Consider the following 27424-nt stretch of genomic DNA (forward strand, 5'->3'; position numbering starts at 1 on the left):
TGTTAAGTAACTAATATTATATCAATTTTTCTTCACATAGTTAAAACTACCTTCAATTACCCTTTTGGACAGGTGAATATCTCACTCCTCAGTCCAAAGGCCACTTGAAACAACGGTTTGGTCTGCTGTCTGAAACGTTAAAAGTCTATTTTCAAACTTTCAAAAGGGTGAACTTTTTTTCACCATTTAATGACGAGGTGAGAAAAAGAGGAGAATGATAAGAATGGTTTTCCAGCTGGGCATGGCGGCGCATGCCTGTGATCCCAGCACTCTAGGAGGCTGGGGTAGGAGGACTGGAGTATGAGCCCAGCCTGGGAAACTCAGCAAGAACTTCTCTCCACAAATAAAAAGGGCTGCCAGTGTATCCCAGCCCAAAGGCCCAGGAGCCAATCCTTGGTATTGAAAAAAGTCATTTTCTTATTTCTAAGACCTTCTCTTCCCCATCCCCAACACGAACCCTAATTGCATCTGTCAAAAAACAAATACTTTCTCCAATGTGAATCCCCCTCTCCACTGAGTCTCTGGGTTTTAGAGCAGGAAAGAGAAAGCGGAAGCCCTGTGCAGTAGGAAGTGCATCCCTGCTCTGCAGGCGACTGGCTACACAGCTGAAGCAAATCTTCAGAGGTGCAGAAGTTCTCCCTTCTGGTGTGAACAGCAGATGCTAACACAGGTGGTTTCATAAGGGCGCGGAGGGTGTTTTCCCTTGAATTTGTTTCTCTAGAAATGTTCTGTCATTTGTTATTTTTCTTGTCATTGTTATTCATTCGATAGGAACTCTGGAGCATAAGGTCACAGGACCAAGAGTTAAATAATTCACTCTGAAACTACATTCAGATTTTAAAAGGGATGCCCTTTGTTTACAAGGGGCTGTGATTATACAACTTCCACCTTTGTTTGATATTTCAGGCTTAATACAAGCTCCAAAATCAGATTCAGATTCTTTCCCTCATAGTGGCTGCTTTCTCAGTAAACTTTTAATTAAATAGAACATGAAAAGCCACTTCTGCCCTCTCTGCTACATAGAAGAGAGAAGGCTAACAAGCTGTTTGCCCCATCTGATTGCACTACTACAGGGTTTTAGAAGGCCAGCCAAGGAAATATACATAAGAAAAACTGCTCTCATTCTCTGCTGGACCAGCTCACCGGGAGCTTCTGATTACTTAGCAATACCCACTTGTCCTTGGCTAAGAAATGTCCTCACTTTTTAACATATGCCTGGGCTCAGCACTTTTCAGTTCTAAGTTCTTCTGTCTGTCCTTTCATTCTCCTGACAGCTAGCATGTGCTCAGAGGCTATCAAGGGTTGTGGATGGCAAGGCACTGGGAAGTGTGAACTGTGGTACCATCATGTATTTCCCTTGCAGGGATGGATGCTGGTCTTTGGGCAGCCACCAGTGAAAGGTCAGGCTTGGATGACACAAACTCCAGAGACAAGCATTTCAGCAGTTACCACATTCCACACCAGCTGCCAGGAGCTGTACTGCTTGTCCCCTACTCATAACATTTACAGCCTATGAGGAGGGAAGAGAACCTCATCACTGACTGAGCCCTGATTATATGAAAGGCTCCATGTTAGTTAACTTCCCCACATTTTCTTAAGTGTGGGAAAATTTCTCAATGTCTACAAATATAGGAGGTGTGCATTACGAGCCCTATTTTTGCAGGTGAGAAAAGAGATCTGGAGGAATTGACTTCCTAAGTTTCCAACCATCAGGTTTTGGAGCCAATATTGTTCGAATTTCTGATTTAGAAGGCTCAGATGTTGGTATCTTAAAGCTATCAATGAGATATGTTTTAGCACATGACAGTGAATAGGAGAAAAGGAAAAATATTATTTCCAAGAATACTCCAAGAAATATTATTCAAGAATGTAATTCCAAAGCCGGGCATGGTGCACACACCTGTAATCCCAGCACTTGGGAGGCTGAGGCAGGAGGATCTCTGCAAATTCAAGGCCAGCCTGAACTACACAGTGAGACCCTGTCTCAGAAAACAAAAACAACAAGAATGTAATCCCAAAGAGAATCTACATGATTTTCTCTGAAACAAAACACAGAATGATATGTAGCATCTTCTTTCCTGTCAGCCCATCTTAACACTACCCATTCACTATGTCCCCTCCCTGACTTCTCTGAGTAGTAGTAAGGGGAGAGGTGGGGAGTAGATCCTGGACACTCACAGATTGGCTCATCAGCCCGAATCTAGAGCTGACTATTTCAGCTAAAGCATTGTGACCTCACTGCATCCCACCTCCACATGACAGGAAACCAGAAACAAATCTTCGCACACAGGGTGCTATGGAAATAAGCATACTGAGGTTGCAGCAGCGAGGGGCAGGAGACACGGAAGCAAGGCAAGCTCCAGCCACAAAAGTAAGAGTTCAGTTGAACAGGAGATTCTCAAAAATAGTTCCCAAAGTTCTTATGCTACCTGATACAATTTTAGAACACCAAAATTTTTTTGTATTTCTCCTTCCTTACTTCACAACTCAGTTTCATTACCTTGCTGGCACAAAACCAGTTCTCATACTTTGGTGAAATATCTACCATGAATGAAAGCTACCAGTGGGGTGCCTCAAGTAAAATGCGTATTACCTGGGAACAGCCCTTGCCACCACTGTGAGTCCATTAGCATTGGTTTATAGGTTTTGCTAATTGCTTTCTTGGAAGCCAAAGGGCCGAGACCCCAGATGAGTCCACAGAATGTGAAGCAGACTGGTCCTGGGGAATGGGCACTATGGTGGTAGGGCTGGCTCTACCTCTACGGAGACAGGCTGTTTCATTTCATATATCGGTTAAACATCTTTGCCCTGCCCTGGATTAGTTACTAAAGGAAATAATACATATGGATAGTCTATGTGAGGAGCTGGTATTCCAATGGCAGGGAATATATTAAAGGTCAAAGTACCAAAAGCATGGTGTCTTAGCTAACATAGCAGAGGTTGGATGTAGTCTATCAATGTTCTTATCCTAGAACTGAAGGTCCAAAACTGTTTTATCCATACAAAATTGAACTGCTTAACTTGTTAATAGTATAAATTTTATCCTCTTTAGTATCTGAACTTCTCTAACTACTTTTCAGAGAATCACAATGATTTCTAATAAACTTAACATGGGGGGTGATGAACTGCCTTCACATTTACTAGAAGAAATGCTACTGAGTACCCAAAAGTCTGTTACTTATTGCTATAGTTTTAGTATGTTTCCAAAAATGTCATGTGTTGAAACTTTTAATTGCTCGATGTGGCAATACTGGAGGCGAGGCTTAGTGAGTCTTGGGGGTGGAGCCCTCGTGAATACATTGTCTTTCTCTTGGGAATGGTTTAGCAATCTCAGGAGTTTAGCCCCTCTTCTCTTTCCTGTGTCTCCCTCTCCTTTCATTTTTCTGTCATGAGCTGAAGGCCCTTACTACAAGTGGCCACCCTACCAAATCTCCAAAACTACAAACCAAATAAGCCATTTTATCTTTATACATTACCCAGTTTTAGGCATTATGTTTACCAATAGCAAACACTCCAAGGTACTTATGGTTTTGGTTGAACGTTAGTGAAGCATTTTTGCACACCATATATATGTCTGGTCACCATAGTTTTAAATAAAACTAGACTCGAGGCTGGGGATGTAGCTCAGTGGTAGGGCACTTGCCTCGTAGTATTCATGAGACCCTTGGGTTCAGTCCCTAGCACTAGAAAAACAACTGGGTAGAAGATGAAAAGAAAGTCTTGGGAGCCAGGTATCCCCAGAGCAGAAGGCGATAAAAAGGCTGCCGCCAAAGTCACACTGTGAGACTGTGCAGCTGGCAGTTTGCTTTGCTCGCTCAGTCCCATGAGGTGGCAAGGTCTAATGCATGCGGGCCTGCTATGGTCTGAAAGTTTGTTTTCCAAAAAATTCATACGCTGAACCTTAATTCCCAGCGCATGGTGTTGGGAGATGGAGCATCCGAGAGGTGATCAGTTCATGAAAGCAGAGGCCTCATTTTATAAGGGATCAGTGCCCTCACAGAAGAGGCAAAGGAGTCTGCCATGTGAGGACACAGCAAAAAGACATCATCTATGAGGCAGAAAGCTCTCCCCAGACACTGCATCCGCTGGAGCCACAATCTTGGTGCCAGACTCCAGGACTGTGAAGAATAAAGGTACATTGCTTAAAAATTACCCAGTTTAGGGTATTCTGTTATAGCAGCCCAATAGACTAATACAGAAGGTAACATATTTCCATAAAAGGTCAGTTCTCATTAGTTTCATTAAGAATGATATAAACTTGTCAGCTTTGCCTCTGAAACCTATTTTGCAATACCAGTCTCCAGTATGGAGGTACAAAATCCAAAGAGTGCACCTTTTTTAATGGTCACTGATTCCTTTTAAAAAGGAATCAGAAAAGATGCTGTTCAAACTTAAAAAAGCAGTCCATTTCTTTGAGCAGAAGGAAAGACTCTGCTCATTCAAAGAAGGCACAGCAAAATATAAGATCAAAATTAACTGTCAGTTGGATTCAGCTACATAGTTCCAACAATGAAAAGATACAAGGCTGTTCCTTGGTGTTATGTGCCTTTTGACAGATCTCTTGGCTGTTTTCCACAGATGGGGTGTCTCAATCCTCAGGAACTCACTGTCTGAAGAGTTTAAGAATTTTATTCACATGCATTCTATTAGTATAAACTGTAGGTGGACATTTTTCACCCTAAGCCTCAGTTCTCAGTAGATTATTTTAAATGCAGGAATCTGTAGAAAGCAGAAAATGCCTGAATGGTAAAGCTTCACCTGAGTAATCATATTTCCATTACCTTAACTAAATGAGAAGTCAATTTATCTCAAAAATAGATAAAATGTAAAGTTTGAAACTCTGTATGTTCTCATGTGTTTCATTACTGAACAATGAAAGGTTATCAATGGAAAAAAGATAGGAAAGGGGTCACTGAATAAGGAAAAAAAACTTTCTATTTGGAGCCAGGGATTTAGATCAGTGGTCCCACCACCTGCCCTGCAAGCACAAATTTGATCCCTGGTACCAAAAAATAAACCACAAAAACTTTCTATTTGAAAGTATTCATTCAAAATCATCAATACTTAGGAAATAATATGATTTCTAGACATTTATAAATAAGAAATTCCATTTCCTCCTAATGTCTCTTAAAACCAAATTATATGTCCTGCCAAACAACACCAGTAGATTATTTTCCAGCATTAAATAGACAGAAATGCATGCACTTTAAAACACTCTTTAAAAAATATGCACACACTAAAGACTTAGAAATATCTGCAAGGTTAAAGAAATATTAACAAGTAACTTTTCCCAAACTAGAGTTCTTTTAAGAAGTAATCTTGGGAGTTTTTGTTGCTAGAAGATTTTATACAAAAATAACTATCCCGTATTTTTCATACAATTTTACTCAGAAAGACATTTATATTACATGATACCTTTAATGCTCTTTTCTTTTCTTTTTTATGGTGCTAGGGATGGAACCCAGGACCTCACACATGTTAGGCAAGTGATTTACCACCAAGCTACATCCCCAGTCCAGAATGCTCTTTTATTTCACATTTATTTTTGCTCCTACTTATCAATGATCTAAACAAAACAAAATAAAAATGTGAATATACAGAACACACAAAAGAAGATTCTATGCAGTTCACATTTCAATATTACCTTTCTACACCATCTGCCTCTGGATTTTCAATAAAAAATCTTCTGATTGGTAAGTCTTCATCTCTGCCAATAGACAGTTTCTAGTGCTTCAGAAAGTCGTCATGCTAATACAATCGCAAAATGAATTAGCATGCAGCAGCTTAGGATGACATGGAACAGTGGGTATTTTATTACATTTCTCTACCAGATCATTGTTTCTAGGAGGTAATTCATACATTTTTAATCCTTTTACTGTTCCTATGCAATGTAAAAAGGACCACTCCTGACTTAGTTCCACCTCTTTTATCATAGTAGTAGTGATAATTTTATTGTGCAAAAGAAATTGGTTATTATCTTTCAAGTTGTTATTTATTGAATGGCAAAGCATAATGTCTGCCCTTCTCTTTTAAATAATGAATACTGAGATTTCCTTCAAGGCCCAGAATAGGTAATATTTCTTAAATTCAAGACTACAAGCAACATACAGATAAGTGAGCGGTTTTTCACATTGTGACTCAATCTCCATTAAATTACGGCATTTTGGTCACTTAGAGTAATTTTTAATGTCTCTTTTTAACATTAATTTCTTTAAGTACAACTGAATGAGAAAAGACAAAATTTTCTCATGCTTGAGCCCTCAGGATAAATGAATTCAAGCTTAACAAAATAACATAAATGTAGTCCAGATACTACAAATCATATAATGAGCTGTTTATACAAGAAACACTTCCAGTGAATCCTATGTCAATTTTGTCCTCAGTAGGCCCATGTTGGAGACTCAAATTAAGACAGTATGCCATCAGTGCCAGGGATTTAGCTGCCTGCTTTGCAAGCACAAGGACCCAAGTTCGATCCCTGGTACCAAAAAAAAAAAAAAAGACAGTATGGCATCCAAAAATAGAAATTAAATCCATTAAGCATGTTACACTGTGGTTTTATGAGAGGGAACAATGAAGATAAATAATTCATTCTTGTTTCTTTGCAAATTCAATTCATAGGCATTCAACAGCTTGTCAATATGCCTGAATTACTGAACAAACAAATTTCAGGTCCAATGGGCTAAAAATGCATTAAATAAATTAAATGCATATATAAAAATAATTACACTGTTAATTTTCTAGAGGAAAAATAAATATGATTAAATGAATAATGGCAATGTAACACTAAAAGCACCCTAGAACTGAAACTGGGAAATCCTCAAAAGAATCCTCAAACAGAAACAGTCTATAGGTGCCGGTATGAGAACTTCAGCAGAATCAACAAAGAATTTTGCAGTTTTCAGAACTGACATTTCAGACAGATGTCTGTAATTAAATTCTTTCTTTTGTGTTAAGAAATACTTGTATTTTAATATGCCTGAGGAGAGAAGAAAGGCAAAATCAAAAGGACTCTGAGAGCATTTATGGAAGTGTCATGGAAAAGTGAATTTTAAGTGACAATCTCCCATTTTGGCTTAGCTGATTACTTCATGATGTAAATGCAAAATCAACTGCTTAATGGTACAGACAAAAACATTTTTGGTTTTTAGCCACTTAGTGACTCTGCAAATCTGTGCCTGTAACCGATTGTAAATGCTGAGTTATGACTGGAGCTCTTTAAAAATTTTTGACTTATTATCAAAGCACTAAGTAGTGTGTTCTGGTAAATCATAAGCTTAATTTTTATGATACCCCAGGAGACTGCAGTTTTTTTGCTGACTTTCTAAGCAATGTGGTCAGTGTAATTCCTTGAGATGGGCTACACGAAGGTAACAGACCCCAAAGTACTCAGCCCTCAAACCCAGCAGAGACTACTCTTCATTCACCTAATAGTCTGAGAAGGACATCCCTGGTCAGCAAGCAGCTGTGCTTCGTGTGGTGACTCAGGGTTCGAGTTCGTTCCTTTCTGCTCTCTGCCACTTGCTGCATAAGAAAGGGTGCACAGGCAAAGTACTTCTTAAAGCCCGGGCCCAGAGATGGCACACTGCACCTCTTCTAACATTCCAGGGACCAATGGGATCTCAGAGCCATATCCAACCTAAAGGAGATTGGGAATGGAAAGGGATAAAAGGAGTGTTGAAAACAATCTCTGCCACAGGTAAGTCAACCAATCACCTGCCTCTGGGATTCATTTCCAAATGAGTAAGGATTATGATGTTTATTCAATACCAACGTTTTGAGCTCATTAATGTGGACCCCATGAAGCATTTTGAGTTCAGGATAGTGTATCAGTTCACTATACTGCTGTTGTTTAGGACATTGCTGTGCTATTATTATTTGAAACATTGCAGTGGACTAAGAAACAGTAATATGCATAAAACAATATGGAAAATACTATGTTATACAATGTCATTTTTTCTGGCAATATAGAGGTGAACTACATGATTTTCTAATGCTCCCCTATGTTCTTTTATTCTAATGACATTACTCCAAATAGAACAGCTATTTCTTTCTTCCTGGTAAAAGTATGTGTATTTCTACTCCAGAATGAACAACCTTGTTGGGGATTTAGCTCAGTGGTTCCGCCACCTGCCTCACAAGCACAGGGTCCCGAGTTTGATCCCCAGTACCAAAAAAAGAGAGAGAGAGAGAGAGAATGCACAACCTAAACTAATTCACATATCAGAAATGTAATGCACCTTTAACAATACTTTTTTTTTTTGAGGTATGGGGAATTGAATGCAGGGCCTTCACACTCAGTTACAGTCCCAACCCATATATATATGTAATTTTTTATTTTAAGAAAGTTCTCACTAAATTGCTAAGGCTAGGCTCAAACTTTCATCCTCCTACCTCAGCCTTCCAGTGCTGTGATTACAGGCATCCACCAACATGCCCAGCAACAATATTTTTATAAGCTAGGCATGGTAGTGCATAACTATAGACCCAACTACTTGGGAAGCTGAAGTGAAAGGGGTGCTTGAGCCCACAAATTCCAGACCAGCCTAGATAACAGCAAGACTCCAACTCAAAAAAAAAAAATTTATAAAGTATCATTTTTAAATACAAAGATCTGAGCCATTTATGAAGAAATGGAAGAATTGTTATCCTAAGTATCTGATAAACCTGATAATACATTTTAGTAAGTCCACAGCCTTTTATCTATCAATCAGATAAAATAAATTAAAATAAGCATTAGTGGTGAAACAGCAGCACAAGGGTAACAAGTTTCACTCACGTGCAGCCAGTGTAATTTAAGAGTGTGCCAGGCAGAATGGCAGCAAGATACATGATCTACCCGGAAGCTACGGCTAGAAGATGTTAATCCCAACTCGGAAAATGAATCATTGGATGACCTTGGGAAATTTAAGTAGCTTAGTTTCTCTGTCTAAAAAGGCAAACTTCTAAAATAAATTGTTAGACTATGAGCAGGGCCAGTGGAGAGAGGGAAAAGACAATAATGAAGAGTGTAGAAGAGAAGGAGAGAAAACACACACACACACACACACACACACACAGGGAAGCTGCAAGACTGAAGGGCGCTGAATGATTACTCAGGACCATACTAAAAACAACTCGGTGGCTTTAGGAAACAGAGCCTAAGAATCAAAATAGAATAAGACAAGCAAATCGGACATCATTTGACCCTAAATAATTGCTTTGTTAGAGGTGGAGTTGCAATCACCATCCCTTCTTTCCGATTTGTGCAAAAGATAAAACGTGAACATCCTAACATTGCAATTCATTCGAGAAATTCATATCAGGCCTTGCCTCTGGGCCAGGCACTGGGAATCTGATGGTAAATAAGAAGTGTGGCTTCTGCCTTCACTGAGCCAGCAAGAGATACAAACCATAAGTAAATAAAATAATTCAAATTGGCAGGTAAATGCTATGAAGAAAGTGACAAAAGAGTCATATGAACATCTGCAGGATATAAAAGGGAAGAGTAAGAAAGGAGGTACAGCAAGTGCAAAGGACCTGAGGCAAGACTCACCTAGCACTGTTAAGCAAAGTTTATGGGAGGCCATTGTTCTGGACCTGCCTCCTGAACCAGGCCCCATCAGACCAAGCCAGAATGGAATAACTTGCACTAAGTAATTTAAACTGAACTCTGAAAAAGGCCAGTTTTCCAGAAACAGGAGATTCTCAGCTACCAGTTAGAAGAGGTCTAGTTTACCTGAGCCGGCATGATGAGGAAATCCCCTACTTTAAGCCTAGAGGGAAAGAACTTCAAAGTTACCAAAATGCTTTTTGCTCTACTTCTTTCTTCAGTCCTTTTGCCTATAAAGCAGTCTCCTCTGTTCACCTCACCAGAACATTCATCCTAAACAGTTTTTTTTCTGTAACATTTTTACAAATCTCTTTTTCCGGGGGAAGAAAATAGATTCTTATCCCAGCTTCTGCATGACAGCAAGTGTAACTGTGTGCTAGGGCTGCCATGCTAGTCAATGTGATCTTTCACTGAACAAGTGTGGCATGATTCTAGAACCACAAATAAAAGCTACTTCAACGTTTAAAGTAAATTTGTTGTGATTTTTGTCTTTTGACAGTGCTTGGATAGAAACAGCAAGGCCAAACAGGGTAGGAAAAATCGAGAAGGCAGTTCACAGTAAAGCGAGATAAAGGTAGCAGGAGGTCAAACTAAGCAGCTAAGGCCGTGGCTTTTACTCTGGAACAAACAGGAAGTTTGTAGCTGAGAAAGTTACACAACTGGTAGATTTTGCAACTAAAAGATTGATTACCTTAATTGTATTTTAATGTCCTTTTCCTCAAACCCAGGATTGGTTGATTTATTTACTTACTGAGATGGAGGTCTCAATGTGTTGCTCAAGCTGGTTTCAAACTCCTGGGGCTCAAGAGATCCTCCTGCCTCTGCCTCCCAAGTAGCTGGGACTATGGGCACATGCCACTATGCCCAGCTTGACCCCATCACTTTAAATGGCAACTTTTATTTTTTATCACAAAGCCAATAAGAATGGAGGAGAGGTGGCGTGGGATTATTTTGTTTTCGCTTTTAAAATATTTTTATTTGTAAAAAGATAACTGACACTATTCAAAAGTGACTTAAGGTTTTGAGTATAGAATAAGCCTCCTTTCCTCCTCTGATCTCAGCCATCCAGCTCCCTTCCCCCTCACTAGCCTCTTGTGTGGCCTTCAAGGAGTTGGGTTTCAAAATAACCTTCCCTTATGAATATTTATTGAGAGTCTAGTCCATCCCAGGGGCTGGGCTAAGTGACAGGGACCTAATAGACTAAGATGACATCTTTCTCCCTCGAAGTGTCTACTGCCTAAAGACACACAAAAGATTTTAGGGTTTGATTCACATGTATAAGAAAAAATTAGGCCTCAAGATAAATGAGGATAATTTTCATCTCCAAAATATTCATATTGTCTTTTGTGTTTTGGGGGGTTTTTTTGGTATCGGGGATCAAACTCGAGTCCTTGCGGTTGCGCAGCAGGCGGCAAAACCACTGAGCTAAATCCCTGGCCATATTGCTTTTAACACAATTTAAAAGCTGTAAAAGGCAGGAGAGCCAGGCAGGGCATTTAAAAATGCATTTTGAAATGATTTTCTATTCTAAATATTAAAAATGCCCTAAAATAGTTTGTTCTTCACTAGCCTAATCCCACTCAATCAAAAATAGTAAATTATGAGGAAATGTCTTAGGTTATTTTAGAAAAATCTATGTAAGGAAAAAACGTAGTCTCAGATGTGCCTTTTGAATTTTGTACTAAGTGAATCTAATACTTATTTTAAAATACATTCATATTTTAATTAGGGTACAGATTTTTTAAATGGGTTGAAGGTAAGCAGGGGTGAACAGGGTTGAAACTTTGAGCCACTGACTTCTTGCTCCAGGTCTAAATTAAATCACCTGCCAATTGAGGATGGCTCAGTTTTCTACCGCACCACTGGGCAGTGAGTGAAATGAACCAGGGCCTTTACCTTGACTCCCTGAGGAACACCTGCTCATCCCTGCACTCGCTCAAACATCACCTCCTCCCTGAAGCCTTCCAGGAAGGCTTTCCCAGCCAGGAGTCAGCATTGTTGTTCTCTGGGCTTCCAGGAAAAATGTCTCTAGCACTGTCTGTTTGTTTTGTCCTTCTTTCAGTCCCCCGCCCAGATGTCTCAGAGTTAGAAGCCTCGAAGGGTGGTCACCAATACACAATTAGGAACTCAGTAAATATTTGTGTGGTGGATGGTGGATGAATTACACTTTGCCTGTATTTACACGTTTTATATATGATTCTGCAAAGAATGTATGATTTGTCTTTCTATTACCAAATGGTCTAGGATTGTAAAATCATAAACAATGTAAATATATTGTTTTATTTTGAAAACAAAAATGTCTTTCAAAAACGTTCAATTCTGTTCGGATGTCTTTTCAACAAAAGAAAAAAATTTTTAAACAATTCTGGAGAAGTAAAGCTCAATAGTTGTTTCCTAATAATTGATCTACTTAATACTTCAAATGATGCAAGACAAACTCAAGTCTTCATGAGCTCTTCCCAGGGCTGGAGGGAAGTGTTTACGTGGAAGCCAGAAAAGGAAAATAAGAACCAAGAGAGGATAGGAAGGGGAAATAAAAACGATTAAGATGCGATACGTATATTTACCAATTCCTCAGGATGAATGTACTGTAATTATTATGCACCGCAAACATTTACTAATTTCTTCAAAAGCGAATAGAAAAAAGACGCCTGTATAGTTCCAGGCGGGGTCTGTTTGGCTGTTCTGGAACTTTTAAGAAATAAGCAAACTGTAAAAAAATAAATAAAATTTTAAAATCCCCCAACTGTCAACACTGGTTGAGGCCCTGAGACTTGCAAGCTGGAGTATTATTTCGGGGTCTCTCCTTCCGCACTCTTCTGTGCTTTAAATGCCCGTGGAGCCCTGAACTTCCACAGCGGTGAGTTGGCTCCGGTGCCCAGGACCCGCCCATGCGAACCCCACGCAGGCGCAGCGGCGGCGCGCGGCCTCCCCGGCAGAAGCCCGGATGACCAGAGCGCGCCCGCTCCGCCCGCCCGCTCCTACTCGCTGAGGAAGCGCCGCCGCGCCCGCCGCCAGCTCCATGGCTCAGCCCTAGACGCCGCAGGGGTCGCTCACTAGGACCTAACTTTACCGGAACCCGGCGTCCAGGCGTGCACGCTGCGGAAAAGAATTGTTGATGCATCGTCCCTCCGGGAGGCCTGCGGAGAGGCGGAAGTTGAGGGGGCTGCGGAGCTGGGGGAACTCTGTCTAGGTGGCACTTTCCTGTTCGAGACTCCGCCTCCGCCGGAGGGGCTCGGCTTCGAGATTCAAGATGGAGTCGCTGAGTCGAGCTGGGCAGGAAATGAGTCTAGCGGCTCTGAAGCAACACGACCCCTACATCACCAGCATCGCAGACCTCACGGGCCAGGTCGCTCTGTACACTTTCTGCCCCAAGGCCAACCAGTGGGTGAGTGAAACCTGTCCCCTGAGGACTCCAGCCCGGCCGCCGCCGCCTCTTAAAGGGACCACGCAGGCTGCCTGGGGTGGGGGCCAAACGGGAGGCCAGAGCGGTGGAGCGAGGCAGGGGCTGGCCCGGAGCCCAGCCGGAGCCTGAGAGGTGTCGGGGGCTCTCAGGATTGGGGGGAAAGAGCGAGCGAAGTAGTTAGAACATATCTCAGGAAAAGGCGATGGAGAGGAGAGTGGGAGCAGGATCAGTACCGGGAGTCGGGTTTGGGGACTTGGGCGACCTGTCTGCTTTACAGATGCACTGGGGGATTGAGACCGATGGGATCAAAAAGGTGCCTGCAAACTTATGTGTGAGGCTTTAAGGATTATTAGATAAATTACATATACATGATATGTAGACTAGACACCCCTCCTCTCACCCCAGCAATGTAAATGAGAGCCCCCTTCGCAGAGGTCATTTGGATTTGAAGCTTGAAATACAATTACTTTCGTTTCTTGGAAGAGAGGGGCTGTTGTCTGGCTTTACTCGAACTACATTCTATTTCCAGAGTTTTGGAAAAGATTTCAAGGCACTTAGGGAAAAGGCTTCAATGTTAATTGGATTCCCTGAAGGCTTTTTACAGGGAAAAGAGACGAGTGATGTCACCTCACCAGACTAAGTATTTTTTGGCTTTTGTGCACCAGAGGGAAAAGTTAGTCTGTTTACTGACTCGTTAGACCTTGCTTTGGAGCTTTGTTAGTTGTTTATATAATTTCTCGTTTTCCTGTAATTGACCTTTCCTAATTAAAACTCATTCAGCTATAGGCTTTGCACTTAGAAAATAATCCGTAAGCGTTCACTTGATTGAATTCATCAATGACTGGCGTTCGCATTTCAGTAAGAAATGAAATCATTAACAAAACTCTGAAAGGTTATCGTACTTTTTTTTATATAACATACAGCTGCATAGATTGCATTTATAGTAATTTTGTGAAAATCGTTTGGCATTTATGAATAGTTTATTCAGGTGACGTTTTCGTAATCATCTTTCCTTCACTTCTAGGAAGAGAAGGAGATGCCGGAAGCCACTAGAATAAAATTATGGATTGTTTTTCAAATATGACTTGTAGATATTGTCATAGTTTCAAGTGTATTAAATCACTTTTCTTGTTCTGTATGTAAATTTGTGCAATACGGATTGCTGACAAATGGGACTAAGACTTATTTATGAAAAGTTGTTTGGGGGAGGGTTGTTTGTTTTTTGGTTTTTTGAGGCAAGGCCTCTATGTAGTTCAGACTGGCCTTGGACTCATTATGTAGTCCAGGCTGGTCTCGAACTCGAAGCGATCCTCCTGCCTCAGTCTCCTGAGTACTGGGATTACAGGAATATGCCACCATGGCTGGCTCAGAAAGTTTTTACTTCTAATTTTTCACAAAGACTTTCAACATTTTAGAATTTTTTAATTGGGAAGTTCTGTTTTAAATAGGAAAGATAAGCTATAACAATCTGAATTGAAAAATAAGCCATTTGTTTGGATCATGGCACATAGTATATAACCAAAATCTTTTTTTCTCATCGTTATTTTATGAGTTGTAGCTGTGTGCTCTGTTTTGGGCAGAAATTTTCTTTTACTGTGAGACAATTATCAGTTTCTTATACTAACAACATTTTTTTTTTCTTTTTTTGGTACCGGGGATCGAACTTGGGACCTTGTGCTTTCGAGGCAGGCGCCGGAACCACTGAGCTAAATCCCTGGCCCACTAACAACCTTTCTTTTTTTTTGGTATCAGGGATCGAATTCAGGACCTTGTGCTTGTGTGGCAGGCGGCGGAACCACTGAGCTAAATCCCCGGCCGCAACTAACAACGTTTTAAAGAAAAAGCTTCTGAATCCTTAGGAAAGAAAAGTTTCATGATATTTAAGCTAAGGCAGTACTACTGGAAGAAATCAAGACAAGAATTTTTTTTATCCTAACAAAGTCAATTTGATATGACTTACATTAAAGTTTTGGTAGTTTTTTATTACAATAAGTATTAGAGGTACAACCCACTTTCTGGTCCCCCCTCTGTCTCTCTTAGAAGCTTTCTTTCTTTCAATAAGATTTTCCTCCTCTAAAGAAAAAGAAATATATTAGATCCATGGGCCGGCAATGTAGCTCAGTGGCACACTGCCTGCCTGGCAAGCATGAGGCCCTGAGTTTGAGTCCCGGTACCAAAAAACCAAAATTAGATCCAATCTGAACAGTAAACTGCATTGTAGGATTATTTGTTTTTTGTTCATTTTCACCCTTCAAAAATTTTTAAAACCTAAAATAATGACTTGAGATGGAATGTAATTTCAATATCCATGATTCTTCAACAGAGTTCTAAAAATAATAAACTGTTTTTGATAGTTTTTCTTACCTAACCACGAAATTAGTGACTACCAAAATCCCCCAGTGATGAATCAGTGTGTTGGATAAAAAAATTTCCTTTCTTTTTCTGTTAACTTTGGTAAACTTTAGAAGTGAAGAAATTAAGCGCAAGGACCCGAGTTCAATCCTTGGTACCCCCCCAAAAAAGTGAAGAAATTGAAATAGGACATTGGGTTTAAAATTTAGAAATCTAGCTAAAACATTTAAGCTTTTAAAAAGTTTAGGCTAGCCAAGTGCGCTGTCCCTTGCCTGTAATCCCAGCACTTGGCAGGCTGAGGCAGGATTGCCAGGAGTTCAAGGCCAGCTTGAACTACATAGTGAAACCCTGTCTCCAAAAAAAAAAAAAAAACACCAACAACAATGTTAAAGCTAATACTGTGATTTTTCACCTTTACTAGTTAGTAAAATGTAGCTACAGACATGCTGCTGGTTTGAGTGTTACACATACTTAGCATGCATCAGTAGCATAGCATTGGATAGATAAGTAAGAAACAGGTAACAGCAATTTGTAGAATGAGAGACTTGCTTCATCAGAACATGATTAATTTTACAGTAAATGTGTAATCTGGAACATGAACCATTTCTTCTCCACTGGGACTCTTTGGGATTGGGTTATGGGAGAAAAATACTAATTGATTCATTGTCTATTATAGGAGAAGACTGATATAGAAGGGACTTTGTTTGTTTATCGAAGGTAAGGGTATGTGTTGTGTGTTTGTATTTTTCTGGGTATAATGGTGAGGAGCTGAAGATATAGCTCAATATTAGAGTGCTTGTCAGCATGCTGAGGCCCTGTATTCAATCCTTAGCACTGCAAATAAATAAATAAAACATAATGGTAAGTAGAACCATGTGAAATGGTTCCTATCTGTTCATATTTTGTCTTTGAAACCCTCCTGCTTATCCCCCTTCAGTTTTTATCTATCCCTAGTTGTGAGATCCTAACCTAGTTATTTTTCTCTGATCCTTCCTTTGATTTAGAATAAACAGACTAGAATTTATTAAGAGCTTGCCAAAACCATTCCAAAATAGCATTTTCTAGTAATGAAGAAGTGAAGTAGATGGTTGCCTCCTTTCTGCCATGTTAAAAAGAAAATATGTGTATCTTGTTCTCTAAAGTAATGTGGTTGAGAGGTCAGGTCCTCTCTTCATGACTAGTTCTGCCTCCTTCCATCCCTCCCATTCCACATACCACCACCACTACCACCACCCAAACCCTGGCAAAAGTCCTGGATTATATACAGTGTCTTTGATAATATGTATTTTTAGTTTGAGAAGTTTTTTTTTTAGGATGCCTAGATTATTCACAATTGGACAATTTTTACTTTAAAAGAAATAATTATATTAAAATATAATTGGATTGCAACTTTATGCTGTAAGGGAATTTATAGAATATTATACTCATGGAATAGTGAATTCCTCTAAAGGTTTTGTTCAGATAGAGGTACGTTCTGTCCCTTGTGTTCTAGGACTTAAGGTGCCTGCAACAGTAGTTATTACTGTATCTTTTTTTTTTTTTTTTTGTATTAAGTCATCTTTTAAGGATTGCTTTTCTCCTTTGGTGCTGATTAAGATTTTTGTTGGCTGAGCTGGGGATTTAGCTCAGTGGTTCTGCCACCTGCTTCACAAGTGCAAGGACCCGAGTTTGATTTCCGGTCCAAAAAAAAAAACCAAGATTTTGTTGGCTATCATGCCTTTTCACGATAGCCCACCCTTATGTGTAGGGTGCACTTCTTTTCCTACTTTGACTTGGCCCAAATTCTCTCTGCAGAGCCTATTTCTTTTCCTACCTTTAATAAAACTTTGCTACCATTACAAAAAAATTTTTTTTCAAATATTCTTCTAAATTTTAGTCTAAAGCTTTAAGATCTTTTCTAAACACTAATCTTTAGTATAAGTTCTTCGGTATTTATACACCAAGCTCTTCCTTCTTTGATACTGTGTTTTCTATTATTCATTTTCTTTTTTCTTTAAAAAAAAAGATGTCTTCACCCTCAACCCCTTCATTACTCTTTATTAACAGTGTAAATATCTAGAAACACATAACTGTTATTAGAACCTTAGTATTAGTGATACTTGGAAAGTACTTTACAGGCTCCATTGATTGTACAAATTGTGAGATTTAGTAGAGCAGTGGCTTGATTTAATCCAGTTCATGGAGGCTTATATGGCATTGGTTCTAATGAAAGAAGACAGGAAACTCTTTGGGAAATATAAGGACATTTTGTGTACCTGGGATAAATGTATACCAGGATATCAGAATATGACTGCAGGAATTAACTTAGTATAAATAAAGTATGGTTTTGGAATAAAAAAACTTAAAGCTGAATTCCAGGTACATTATTTGTGTTTACTTTGGACACAGGCCTGCATCATGCTGAACTTGTTTCTTAGTCTGTAGATTGTTCTCTTCTATGTATCCCACAGAGAAACAAATGAGAACTGTGAAGCATTAGATAACATGTGAGCCACGTTCAAAGAATTGTGTACTAAATCCCTCGATATAAGAACTAAAGCCATTTCTTATTGTAGGAGTCAAGTGATTTTCCATCTAACTCAGGAGAACTATATAAAAACCTATTTGTTGGGCCAGGGATTTAGCTCAGTGGTTCTTCTGCCTGCCTCGCAAGCGCAAGGACCCAAGTTCAATCCCTGGTACCAAAAACAAAAACCTATTTGTTAAGGAGAATTATTCATGTAATAGTGAGGAGTCATTACAGCCAATTCTGTAACATTTTAAATAAATGAATGAGGGCTGGGGATTTAGTTCAGTGGTTCTGCTGCCTCCCTTGCAAGTGCAAGGTCCTGAGTTCGATCTCCAGTACCCAAAAAATAAAATAAAATAAAATAAAATAAATGAATGATACTTCTTATAAATATCTATACTATGTGTCTAGGATACGTTTTTGAAAAAAAATAAGACAAAAATCTCATTTGCATGAATCTCATACAATCAGTATAAAACAATAAGTGGTGTGGTATTTTTGAAATGAAAATAAGATAGAAGATAACTTTTTTGCAGATTATAAGGTAATTATGGATTTTTCTTCTATTAAATCTAAGGTCAGCTTCACCTTACCATGGTTTTACCATTGTCAATCGACTGAATATGCACAATCTAGTTGAACCAGTGAATAAAGATTTGGAGTTTCAGCTCCATGAACCATTTCTTCTATATAGAAATGCAAGCTGTGAGTATATCCATTTATATTTAATATTAATGGGCTTTGGTTTCTGCACATTATTTTTGGAGTTCCAAATTATAATACAAAATATGGCCTATACTGCTTTTCACAATTGTAAATGAGTCTCTTGATAATATCCTACTTAACACTCTTGTATATAATAATGTACTGTTATTTCAGTTAACTATATATTAGCATTATATTTGTTTGTTTTATGAAAATAAGTTTTACTCCTTATTTTAGTACTGAAATAAGGAGCATTGAACTCTTGGCTGCCCATGCCCCTGCCAACAGAACTTAGTTTGGAAGAAACAGACAGAAGCAAACACTGACACTTCTTTCCACAGAGAAAGTACTGTCTTGTCCTGCACAGTGATATTTTTAAATTTTGTTCAATTGAATGACTACTGGATACCTATACTGTGCCCATGGCTGCTGTGCTCTAATGTTAGAGGTGCATAATTGGGGGGGGGGGGTCCTTAAGTTAACAGTGACTCAGACAGATGAACACTCACTTGGAGAGTGAGGGTTGTAAATCTTCCTGCTTCCTACTTCAGGGTCTTTTTGGGCATTTTATAGGCTTTAATAATGATTAATGTCACCAAAACTAGGGTAGCCCTTTAAAGAAAGTACAGTACAAATGTTCCTCAACCTACAATGAGGTTACTTCTTGATAAGCCCAGTGTATGTTACAAATGTATTTAATATACCACCATATATTATAGCTCAACAGCACAGTACACTAGAGGTTCAGTAGTTTCTGTCCCCTGTGATCTCATGTCTGACTGGGGTCTATGTCTGAGTGCTTCTGCCCAGGATCACAGGAGAATGTCATACCATACATCACTAGCCTGGGAAAATTCAGAATTCTAAGCACAATTTTTACTAAATGCACATCACTTCTACACCTTTGGAAAGTCAAAAATCTGAGTTGAGGGCTGGGGATTTAGCTCAGTGGTACTGTGCCTACCTTGCCAATATAAGGTCCTGAGTTCAATCCCTGGTACCAGGAAAAAAAAATCTAGGTTGAATTGTGTTAATAGGGAACCATTGAGTTCCCATATTTCAGTATGGGTATTAAAAATACAGATATTGAAGACAGAAGGCAATCAGTTTGTTTTGGCATTGACTTTTGGGATATTAGAATTTAGTAGTGGTAAAGCCATTATGCTCACCTAAGGATATTGTTGGAGAAAACTTAAAAAGTAAAAGTTATTGTGTTTGCATTTCATTGGTTGAAAAGTAATTAGTATTGGGGCATGCCTTTGTATAAAATATAAAAAGCTAGCCAGGTATGGTGGCAGATGGCTGTAATCCAAATTACATGGGAAGCTGAGGCAGAAGGATCACAAGTTAGATGCCAGCCCGGGAAATTTAGTGAGATCCTATCTCAAAATAAATTAAAAAACAGACAGGGCCGGGGATTTAGCTCAGTGGTTCCACCACCTGCCTTGAAAACGCAAGTTCCCGAGTTTGATCCCCGGTGCCAAAAAAAAAAAAAAAATTCAAAAACAGACTAAGGATGTAGCTCAGTACTTGCCTAGCATGCAAAAGGCCCTGTGTTCTCCAGGACTACTAAGGGGCGTGTGTGCGTGTGTGTGTGTGTGTGTGTGTGTGTGTGTGGCTATTAATTGTTTTATATGTTCTTTAATTTCCTGAATCTGGAGGCCCCAAATTCTTCCTCACTCATTTTTAAGTATCTAAGTGAAATAGAATCTATCTCCTTTTGGTAAGCTGTTTGTCAAATAATTACGTCTCAGATTTAAGTTCTGTAGACATATTGGATATATTTTCTAATGCCTTTAAGTTTAGATGGATTTTGTTTAAACTAATATTAACAGCTGAATTATTTCAGATGGCTATTTTCTTTGTGCTGAACATTCCACTAAGGAAATTCTGCAAGGGAGCACAGATTTAATATTTTTTAAAAGTGAAGTTGGCTTAATTCTGCTTCTTACTGCCTAGAAATTTAATTTTGCCATTTCTCCTAATAGTAAGAAAAATGATCAAAAGACCCTGGACCTAATTACCATTTAGCAAAAGTCTGAAGTAAATTGTACTTCTTTCACCAGCAAAGGAGCCTGTGAAATTGAAGTGTGACATATAATTGTACCATGGTTAGCCAGAGCCTAACTTTCCAGGGCTTCAGCTATCTGTGAATATTTCTGTAAAACCTGTAGAACAAATGAGAGCAAATTGTAAGAAAACAAACTAATACTAGGTTTTATTTTGTGAAACTCTAGTAGATAACAACTAATCTGGGAACAACATAAACAGGTCAGTATCCTGTAACTTTAACCCATTATAGTATCAGACTTTGTTGCAGTGAGACCTTAAATCATCGTATTTATTATTATGTTAATTAGAATATTCTTAGGGAGAAATATATATTTTCTTTTAGAAAGATCTTCAACAAGTAGTAGAAACAAAGATTTCCTTTGTTGAACAGAAAACTCACTAAACCAGATCATTCCATTGGGGAAAATATTTGAAGAAATAGCTGTGTTGGGGAAAAGTGAAAAGACAGCATGCAGTGATTTAGGGAGTGGTAAGCCCTCCCTTGAGTATGTGTTTTCTTGGCCTTGTTTTAAGAGTAAAACATAGACTTGTTAGGTCAGCAAGCTTGTGAGTTGTTTAGGGATTTGTTCTTTGAATAAAAAGTTACTGTCTGATTGTGTATATGAGTAATTATGCCTGATTCTGTAGCTATTCTTTTGTCATGCTCCTGTGAGAAATATCACCAAGACACCTGACCCATTTAACTACCTTCATATCCAACTTCTTGTATTCACATCAAGTTGTAGAGTTAATGTAATAGACTATTGAACTGTAACTTGTTTTTTTTATTTTTTGTTTCTTTTTATTCATACAAAGTACTCACCTGCCCACTGTACTCCTAAGAAAAAGGTAAACATCTCACTGAGAAAATAATTTCATTAACCAAGGGTTTAAGTTTGGGAATTCTCTCAAATCTTTCAGAAACCCTGTGAATTCATTCTGTACACGGACCTTTCAGCAACCTAAAAAGGCTTCAAATAGGGCTTCAAAGAAGAGTGGTATGTAGTTATGTAGTGATTATGTAGTTATTCAGCAATTATGATGTTCCATCACCTTATTTTTGATTCCCAACTCATAGAGGAGACAAGAGACCCAGAGACATAGAAACTTGCTTACGACAATCCCCAGTACTGAAAAAAGAAAGAAACTTGCTCACGAGTCATAAAAACAGTAAATGGGAGATACAGAATTAAAATCTAGGACTGTCAGTCTTCAAAGCCAGTATTCTTTCCATGTACTGCAACAATAAAATTATGTAATTTGTCAGTCCATGTCCTAGAGCAGTGCTGTCAAGTAGAACTCTACAATGATAGAAAAGTTCTGTATCAGTACTTTAATAATAGCCATCAGCTACAAGGGGCTAACTAGGAAGTACTTGAAATGTGGCTGCTAGTATAAGGAATGGTATTTTTTTACTTTAGTTACTTTATTTGAATTTATGCAGCCATATGCTCTAGCAGCCATCATAATGGACAATGGAAGTCTAAAGCATGAATCTAACACATTCTTTGTTGTGCCTTGACTGAATGGAATAACCACTTGGGAAGCTATGTGTTAGATTTTTATGCCTCTCAGTTAGTCATTCCTTTTTGAAACTTATAAATGATTTCTAGATAGAAAAGCTGTAGAAAATATATCTGAGGATGCTTTTGCTATGATAGCACTTTTTTGGCATGGAATTTGGTTTGTAGACAAGTACTCTATTCTAGGCTTGGCCATTTTACTAACCTTGGATAAATTACTTAAAACACTTCTCTGACTTGCTTCTCTCAGAAGGGAATCACAAATATAAGATATTTTATCAATCAGATACCTTATAAAATATCATAGACAGCATCTTCCTCCTAGACTGAAGCCGAATCTTGTTAGTGAAACAATCACAGGTACTTCAGTAGTGCAATACACAGGTTCTTTTGTAATGCAGGCCTCCTGTAGTGTGCATCTTCCTATTCCTTCTGACTACTATAGCCCCATAAAGGCAGAGGACTTTGTGTGTGTGTGTCTGTCTGTCTCTGTCTGTCTGTCTTTCTTTAATGCAATGCTAGAGAGATCAAACCTAAAGCCTCAAGTAACCATTACTACAAACCTAGGCAAGCACTCTAACACTTAGCTACATCCCCAGCCCTCTAAACTTGTTTTTTTTTATTCTCATTTTTTATTAGTCCATGCTTGCAGGATGTATTGATGGCGCTTCTCGTGGGGAGTTGGCACATTACATGACACATCTTAGTTCTTTCTCCATCCTCTCCCCCTTCCTCCCCCCTCCCTCCATCTCTTGGTCCCCCCTCCTTTTGCAAGAGATCTGTCTAGCTCTTTATTTCCTATTATCTATCTTTTATTTTGCTCTTTATTTATATTTTGGTTTCTCCTATAAGAAACCATATGATATTTAAGCTTGTGTATCTGATTTATTCCACTTGACACTGTAGTCTCAGTTTGCATCTGTTTCCCTACAAATGACTCAAGTTTATCTGTCTGTGTGGCAGAGTTGTACTCCATTGTGTGTAAATGGCACATTTTCTTTATCCAGCCATTTGTTGATGGACTTATAGGCTACTATTATGAATTGTGCCCAACTCTTGAACTTCAAAATAAAAATAAATCTGGACAGCCAGGCATGGTGGGCCTCACCTGTTTTCCTAGCCATTCATGACTCTGAAGTAGGGGGACTGAATTAGGTCAGCCTGGACAACAAAGCAAGACCCTATCTCAAAAAAGAGACTAGGGTATAGCTCGGTGGTAGTGCTTGCCTAGTGTGAATGAGGCCCTGAGTTTGATCCCCAGCACTGCAAATAAATACATACATACATGTTATACACAGACACACACACACACACACATCCATACGCGAACAGAAGCCATTCTGACCAGTAGGTCATGGCATTACAAAGATCTTGATGCATAAACAGGCACATTATTACCAAGCTACTAATCTGTTTTCACTTGGAAAATCTGTTTTACTAAGTAACTGGATTATAAAACTATTCCTCAGAGACTCTAAACTTCTAGGGGTTCCTTGACAGGGGCACATCAAAGAAAATATTCAACTCTTGTCCAGCAGTCCCCCCCCACAGACATTTAGAAATGCTATATAAAATGTCAAATGTATAACTTAACCAAAAAGAAAGTAGGGGACATTTCCATGGGCCAGCATCAAGGTGAAAACTAAGCTAAGTCACGCATGATGGGAAGCTGAGGCAGGAAGATTGCAAGTTTGAGCCCAGCCTGGGCAACTTAACAAGACCCTATCTCCAGATAAAAAGTAAAGAGGGGATGGGGATGTAGCGCAGTATGAACGCCCTAGGTTCAGTCCCCAGTACCACACAGACACACACACTGAAAGGTAAACTAGGAAGTGCGTGAGCTGACATCTGCTGCCAGCTGTTACAGAGCTCTTGGAGTTGGAAGTACTCCTGTATATAAGGACGTCATTATAGTGTGTAAAGGATCAGGAGACAAGACCTCGTGAGGGCTGAGGATGTAGCTCACTGGTAGAGCACTTGCCTTACATGTGTGAGGCCTTGGGTTCTGTCCGCAGCAGCACACAAAAGAAGAAGAACATCTTCCAAGGTCAAATAATGAGCTATAAATATTTGTCCTCAACCTTGGGATAAGAACCAGGTTTATCTATCTCAGTTTGAATTATCGGCTACAAGGAAATTGTCTCCCCTAAAAATTGTTACCATGGGGAAAGATGGCGAAAGCTAGATTACCACATTTACTTTCTCCCATACCTCGAGACTTGATGAAAAATTAGGTACAGTTGCTATAACCACAACAACAATAATAATTACCCGAAGCAGCCAAATAAGTGGAAAGATCAACTTCATACCATGGCCTTCCCTCATATGGATTTGTGGTTCATATTATACCATTCATTTGTATTATTTTTTACTCAAACCAAGAAATCAACATAAAATTAATTATCAGCCAGTAAATACTCTAGGATACCTGACAGAAGCAATTGCAAAATCCTTTGAAAGGATACATCCTTAACCCAGGTTGCCCAGGAGTCTCACAAATAAGCTTCAAGGCCCAAATTACTAACTACTGTATGTAAGGAAATAATTCACAATGAATGGGATAAAATAACCCTTCCCAAAAACTTTAGTTAATGGAATGATCAGCTAGAGACTTTTATGGATTATAAAATGAAGTAATGAAGAGACCAAAATGTAAGAATCAAATGCCATTAAAAATAACAAGTAGAGGGCCAGTGATTTAGCTCAGTGGTTCCGGTGCCTGCCTCATAAGCACAAGGTCCTGCGTTCAATCCCCAGTACCAGAAAAATAAATAAATAACAAGTAGACTGAGAAATAACCAATTAAAACATAGACATTAACATTTAAATTGCTGAAATACACTCTACCTAGATTCAACAGTTATAGTAACCGCTAAATAATATTGATGAGCTAAAAGAAATACCTAAGGAAATCCAGATTACATTCTTGAAAGGGGGAAAAAATTGAAATAGAACAGAGAAAATAGAATTATAAAGTCTAGCGTGATGGGTAAAAATTTCAGAATGTTAAAATGATTTGGAGAGAGGTAGTATTTGAAGAGATTATGACAGAATTTTTCAGTGTCTATGAAAGACTTTAATTCTCAGATTTAAGCAGTAGAATAGGTTGCAACCCTAATACATAGAAATCAGTGCACACCCTGTCACATTGTAGTGAAACATCAAAGGCAAAAGGAAGGAACCGAAGGCTGCCTAAGATAGTCTTTACACGGGAGCACCAGTCAAACTGACAACACGCTCCGCAGAGGATTGCAGAAAAAACAGTTAACCAACAAATCAGTAATTTCAGGAACATAGACATTTTCAACAAAAGCAGAGCATTTGTTTCCACCATAACATGGCTGTAGAAGCTTCTAAAGCGTCCCTAACCAGTGCAGTGGGCAGCAGCCATGTGCATTTCTTGAGTACTGGAAATGTTACTAATGCAGCCAAGTTTTTAATTGTATTTCATTTTAATTAAACTGACTTATGAATCTGTTTAGGTCCAATGGATTTAAATTTAGTGCAATTCCAAAGGATATAATTCAGAAAAAACATTGAACACATAAGGAAGACGTGAGATGCAAAAAATAGTAGTAAAGGAAAGGAGCCAAATCAAGATAAGCACTGAGTATATAAAGCAATAAAATGTCTGGCTTTGATTAAGGTACTAAAAACGAAGTGAAAGCCCAAGGTGAAGTGAAAATACTGGGCAACGGTAGCATAAGCTCAGACCTGAAAGGATCCCAAGACTGAGATTGTGAGGCTGAGGATAGCAGCTCATAGCTCAGTCGTAGAGCACTGGGCTAGCATACATGAGGCCCTGCATTCAATTCCCACCACGGAAAAAACATTCGGAGTAATCACTACAGAACAAAAATAAGATACCTTAACTTTCACACCAGTACAAGAAATAAGTGAGTGAAAAAAAGGTTAAGTAAACTCAGTTTGCCAGCAAAAATACTGCGATTGCATGAACGGGTAGCCTAAATACAATTTGTTAAAAGTAGAGGATAGAATGAGATCTATCAGGCATATTTTAACCAAAAAAGGCTGATGGGACTGTTAGTCATACATGACTAGCAAAAGCAGTTTGTATAAAATGTTTAATGTAGCAATAATAATTAACCACATGGAGATGATAAATAATCCAGAAGGTAAAGCAGCTTTGAACTAGTATGTACCTAATATATGTCAAAATTATACATTGACTGTTAAAATCCTTGATTATCATGAGAGATTTTAATAGGCCACCTTAATAATGACAGAGCATAAGTAGTTTCCTAGGAAAGCATAGCTTAACAAAAACATTCATAGTTCTAAAATATCTCCCACCAGGGCCGGGAATTTAGCTCAGTGGTTCTGCCGCTTGCTTTGCAAGCGCAAAGTCCTGAGTTCGAAAAAAAGGGAAAATGCTGAGAAGAATGTTCTGTTCAATAAATGGTACTAATACAGTTAGCTCTCCATATCAAAATCGGTCTTTGAAAAGAAAGGTAGGCGCTGTATATTTCGAGTCTTACCTTCACAGGAAACTTGTCTCTTCAGGCCATTCTTCTGTGGTGAAGAAATCATCTTTCCATTACCCACTATTCCTTTAGCAAAGTGATAAGCACTTGCTAAAAGCAATGTATCTCACTATGTAATGTTTCTCCTAGAAAATATTTTCCCCCAAGACCAGTGTCAGGATCCTTTGGTTGCTACTTCTATGGACATGTCATAGAGTATACTAAAGTGGTAGCCTGGAGTCTGGTTTTTATATACATACTCCTATATACGAATATCCCCAAGAATATTCTTTAAAATGAATTCTGAGCAATTTTTTAAAACTCTAAAAGTTCATATATGAATCAATAAAAAATAAAGCAAACAACCTCTTTTTTTAAGAGTGAACCTGGTTAATTGAAAGTATTGGCCAGGGATTTAGCTCAGTGGTTTCACCGCCTGCTGCAAGGACCCGAGTTTGATCCCCGGCGCCAAAAAAAGAAAAGAAAATATTAAGGTACAGTTTGTGGTACTGTCAAGCTGTATAAAACTGATTCTCATGTTTACTAATTTCTTTTGCAAAATATCTTTCAGTATTGCTTTTTTTTTTTAACTAAATGAGGGTGATTATTACACTTTTTAATTTAGTGAAATTTATTAAATATGTCATTTGCCAAGTACTTTACCACATGCTATACCATATAAAGTGTCTATATACTTTGAAAGAATTTTAAATATATATATGTGATATATCTCCTTAGTTTCTACTGTAAATTCTTAGAAAACTAAGCAGAAGTCATTAAAGTGTATTGGAGTTTCCAGTG

At 38.7% G+C, this 27424-nt stretch overlaps 1 protein-coding gene across 6 annotated transcripts in view; it reads left to right on the plus strand.

The window, feature by feature from the left end:
• The first annotated feature begins 12502 nt into the window (after positions 1-12502).
• The window catches only part of Dcp1a (decapping mRNA 1A), a 68357-nt gene continuing 53435 nt past the window's right edge, over positions 12503-27424 (plus strand). For 2 of the 6 annotated variants that reach the window (XM_013065383.3, XM_021244018.2), the window contains exon 1: positions 18437-18564. Coding sequence is in view for 4 of the 6 variants with exons in the window: in XM_004864334.4 (XP_004864391.2) it covers positions 12846-12980; positions 16027-16067; positions 18437-18564 (304 nt within the window). In the remaining 2 variants the exon portion in view is untranslated. Of the gene's footprint in view, positions 12981-16026; positions 16068-18436; positions 18565-27424 lie in introns of those variants that run through there. The other 4 variants (XM_004864334.4, XM_021244017.2, XM_004864335.4 and 1 more) reach the window with 4 other exon arrangements.

The sequence above is a fragment of the Heterocephalus glaber genome, unplaced genomic scaffold (genome assembly GCF_053883595.1).
Source record: "Heterocephalus glaber isolate CG9 unplaced genomic scaffold, H.glaber_assembly_v1.0 deba00001472, whole genome shotgun sequence".
Taxonomy (NCBI): Eukaryota; Metazoa; Chordata; class Mammalia; order Rodentia; family Bathyergidae; genus Heterocephalus; species Heterocephalus glaber.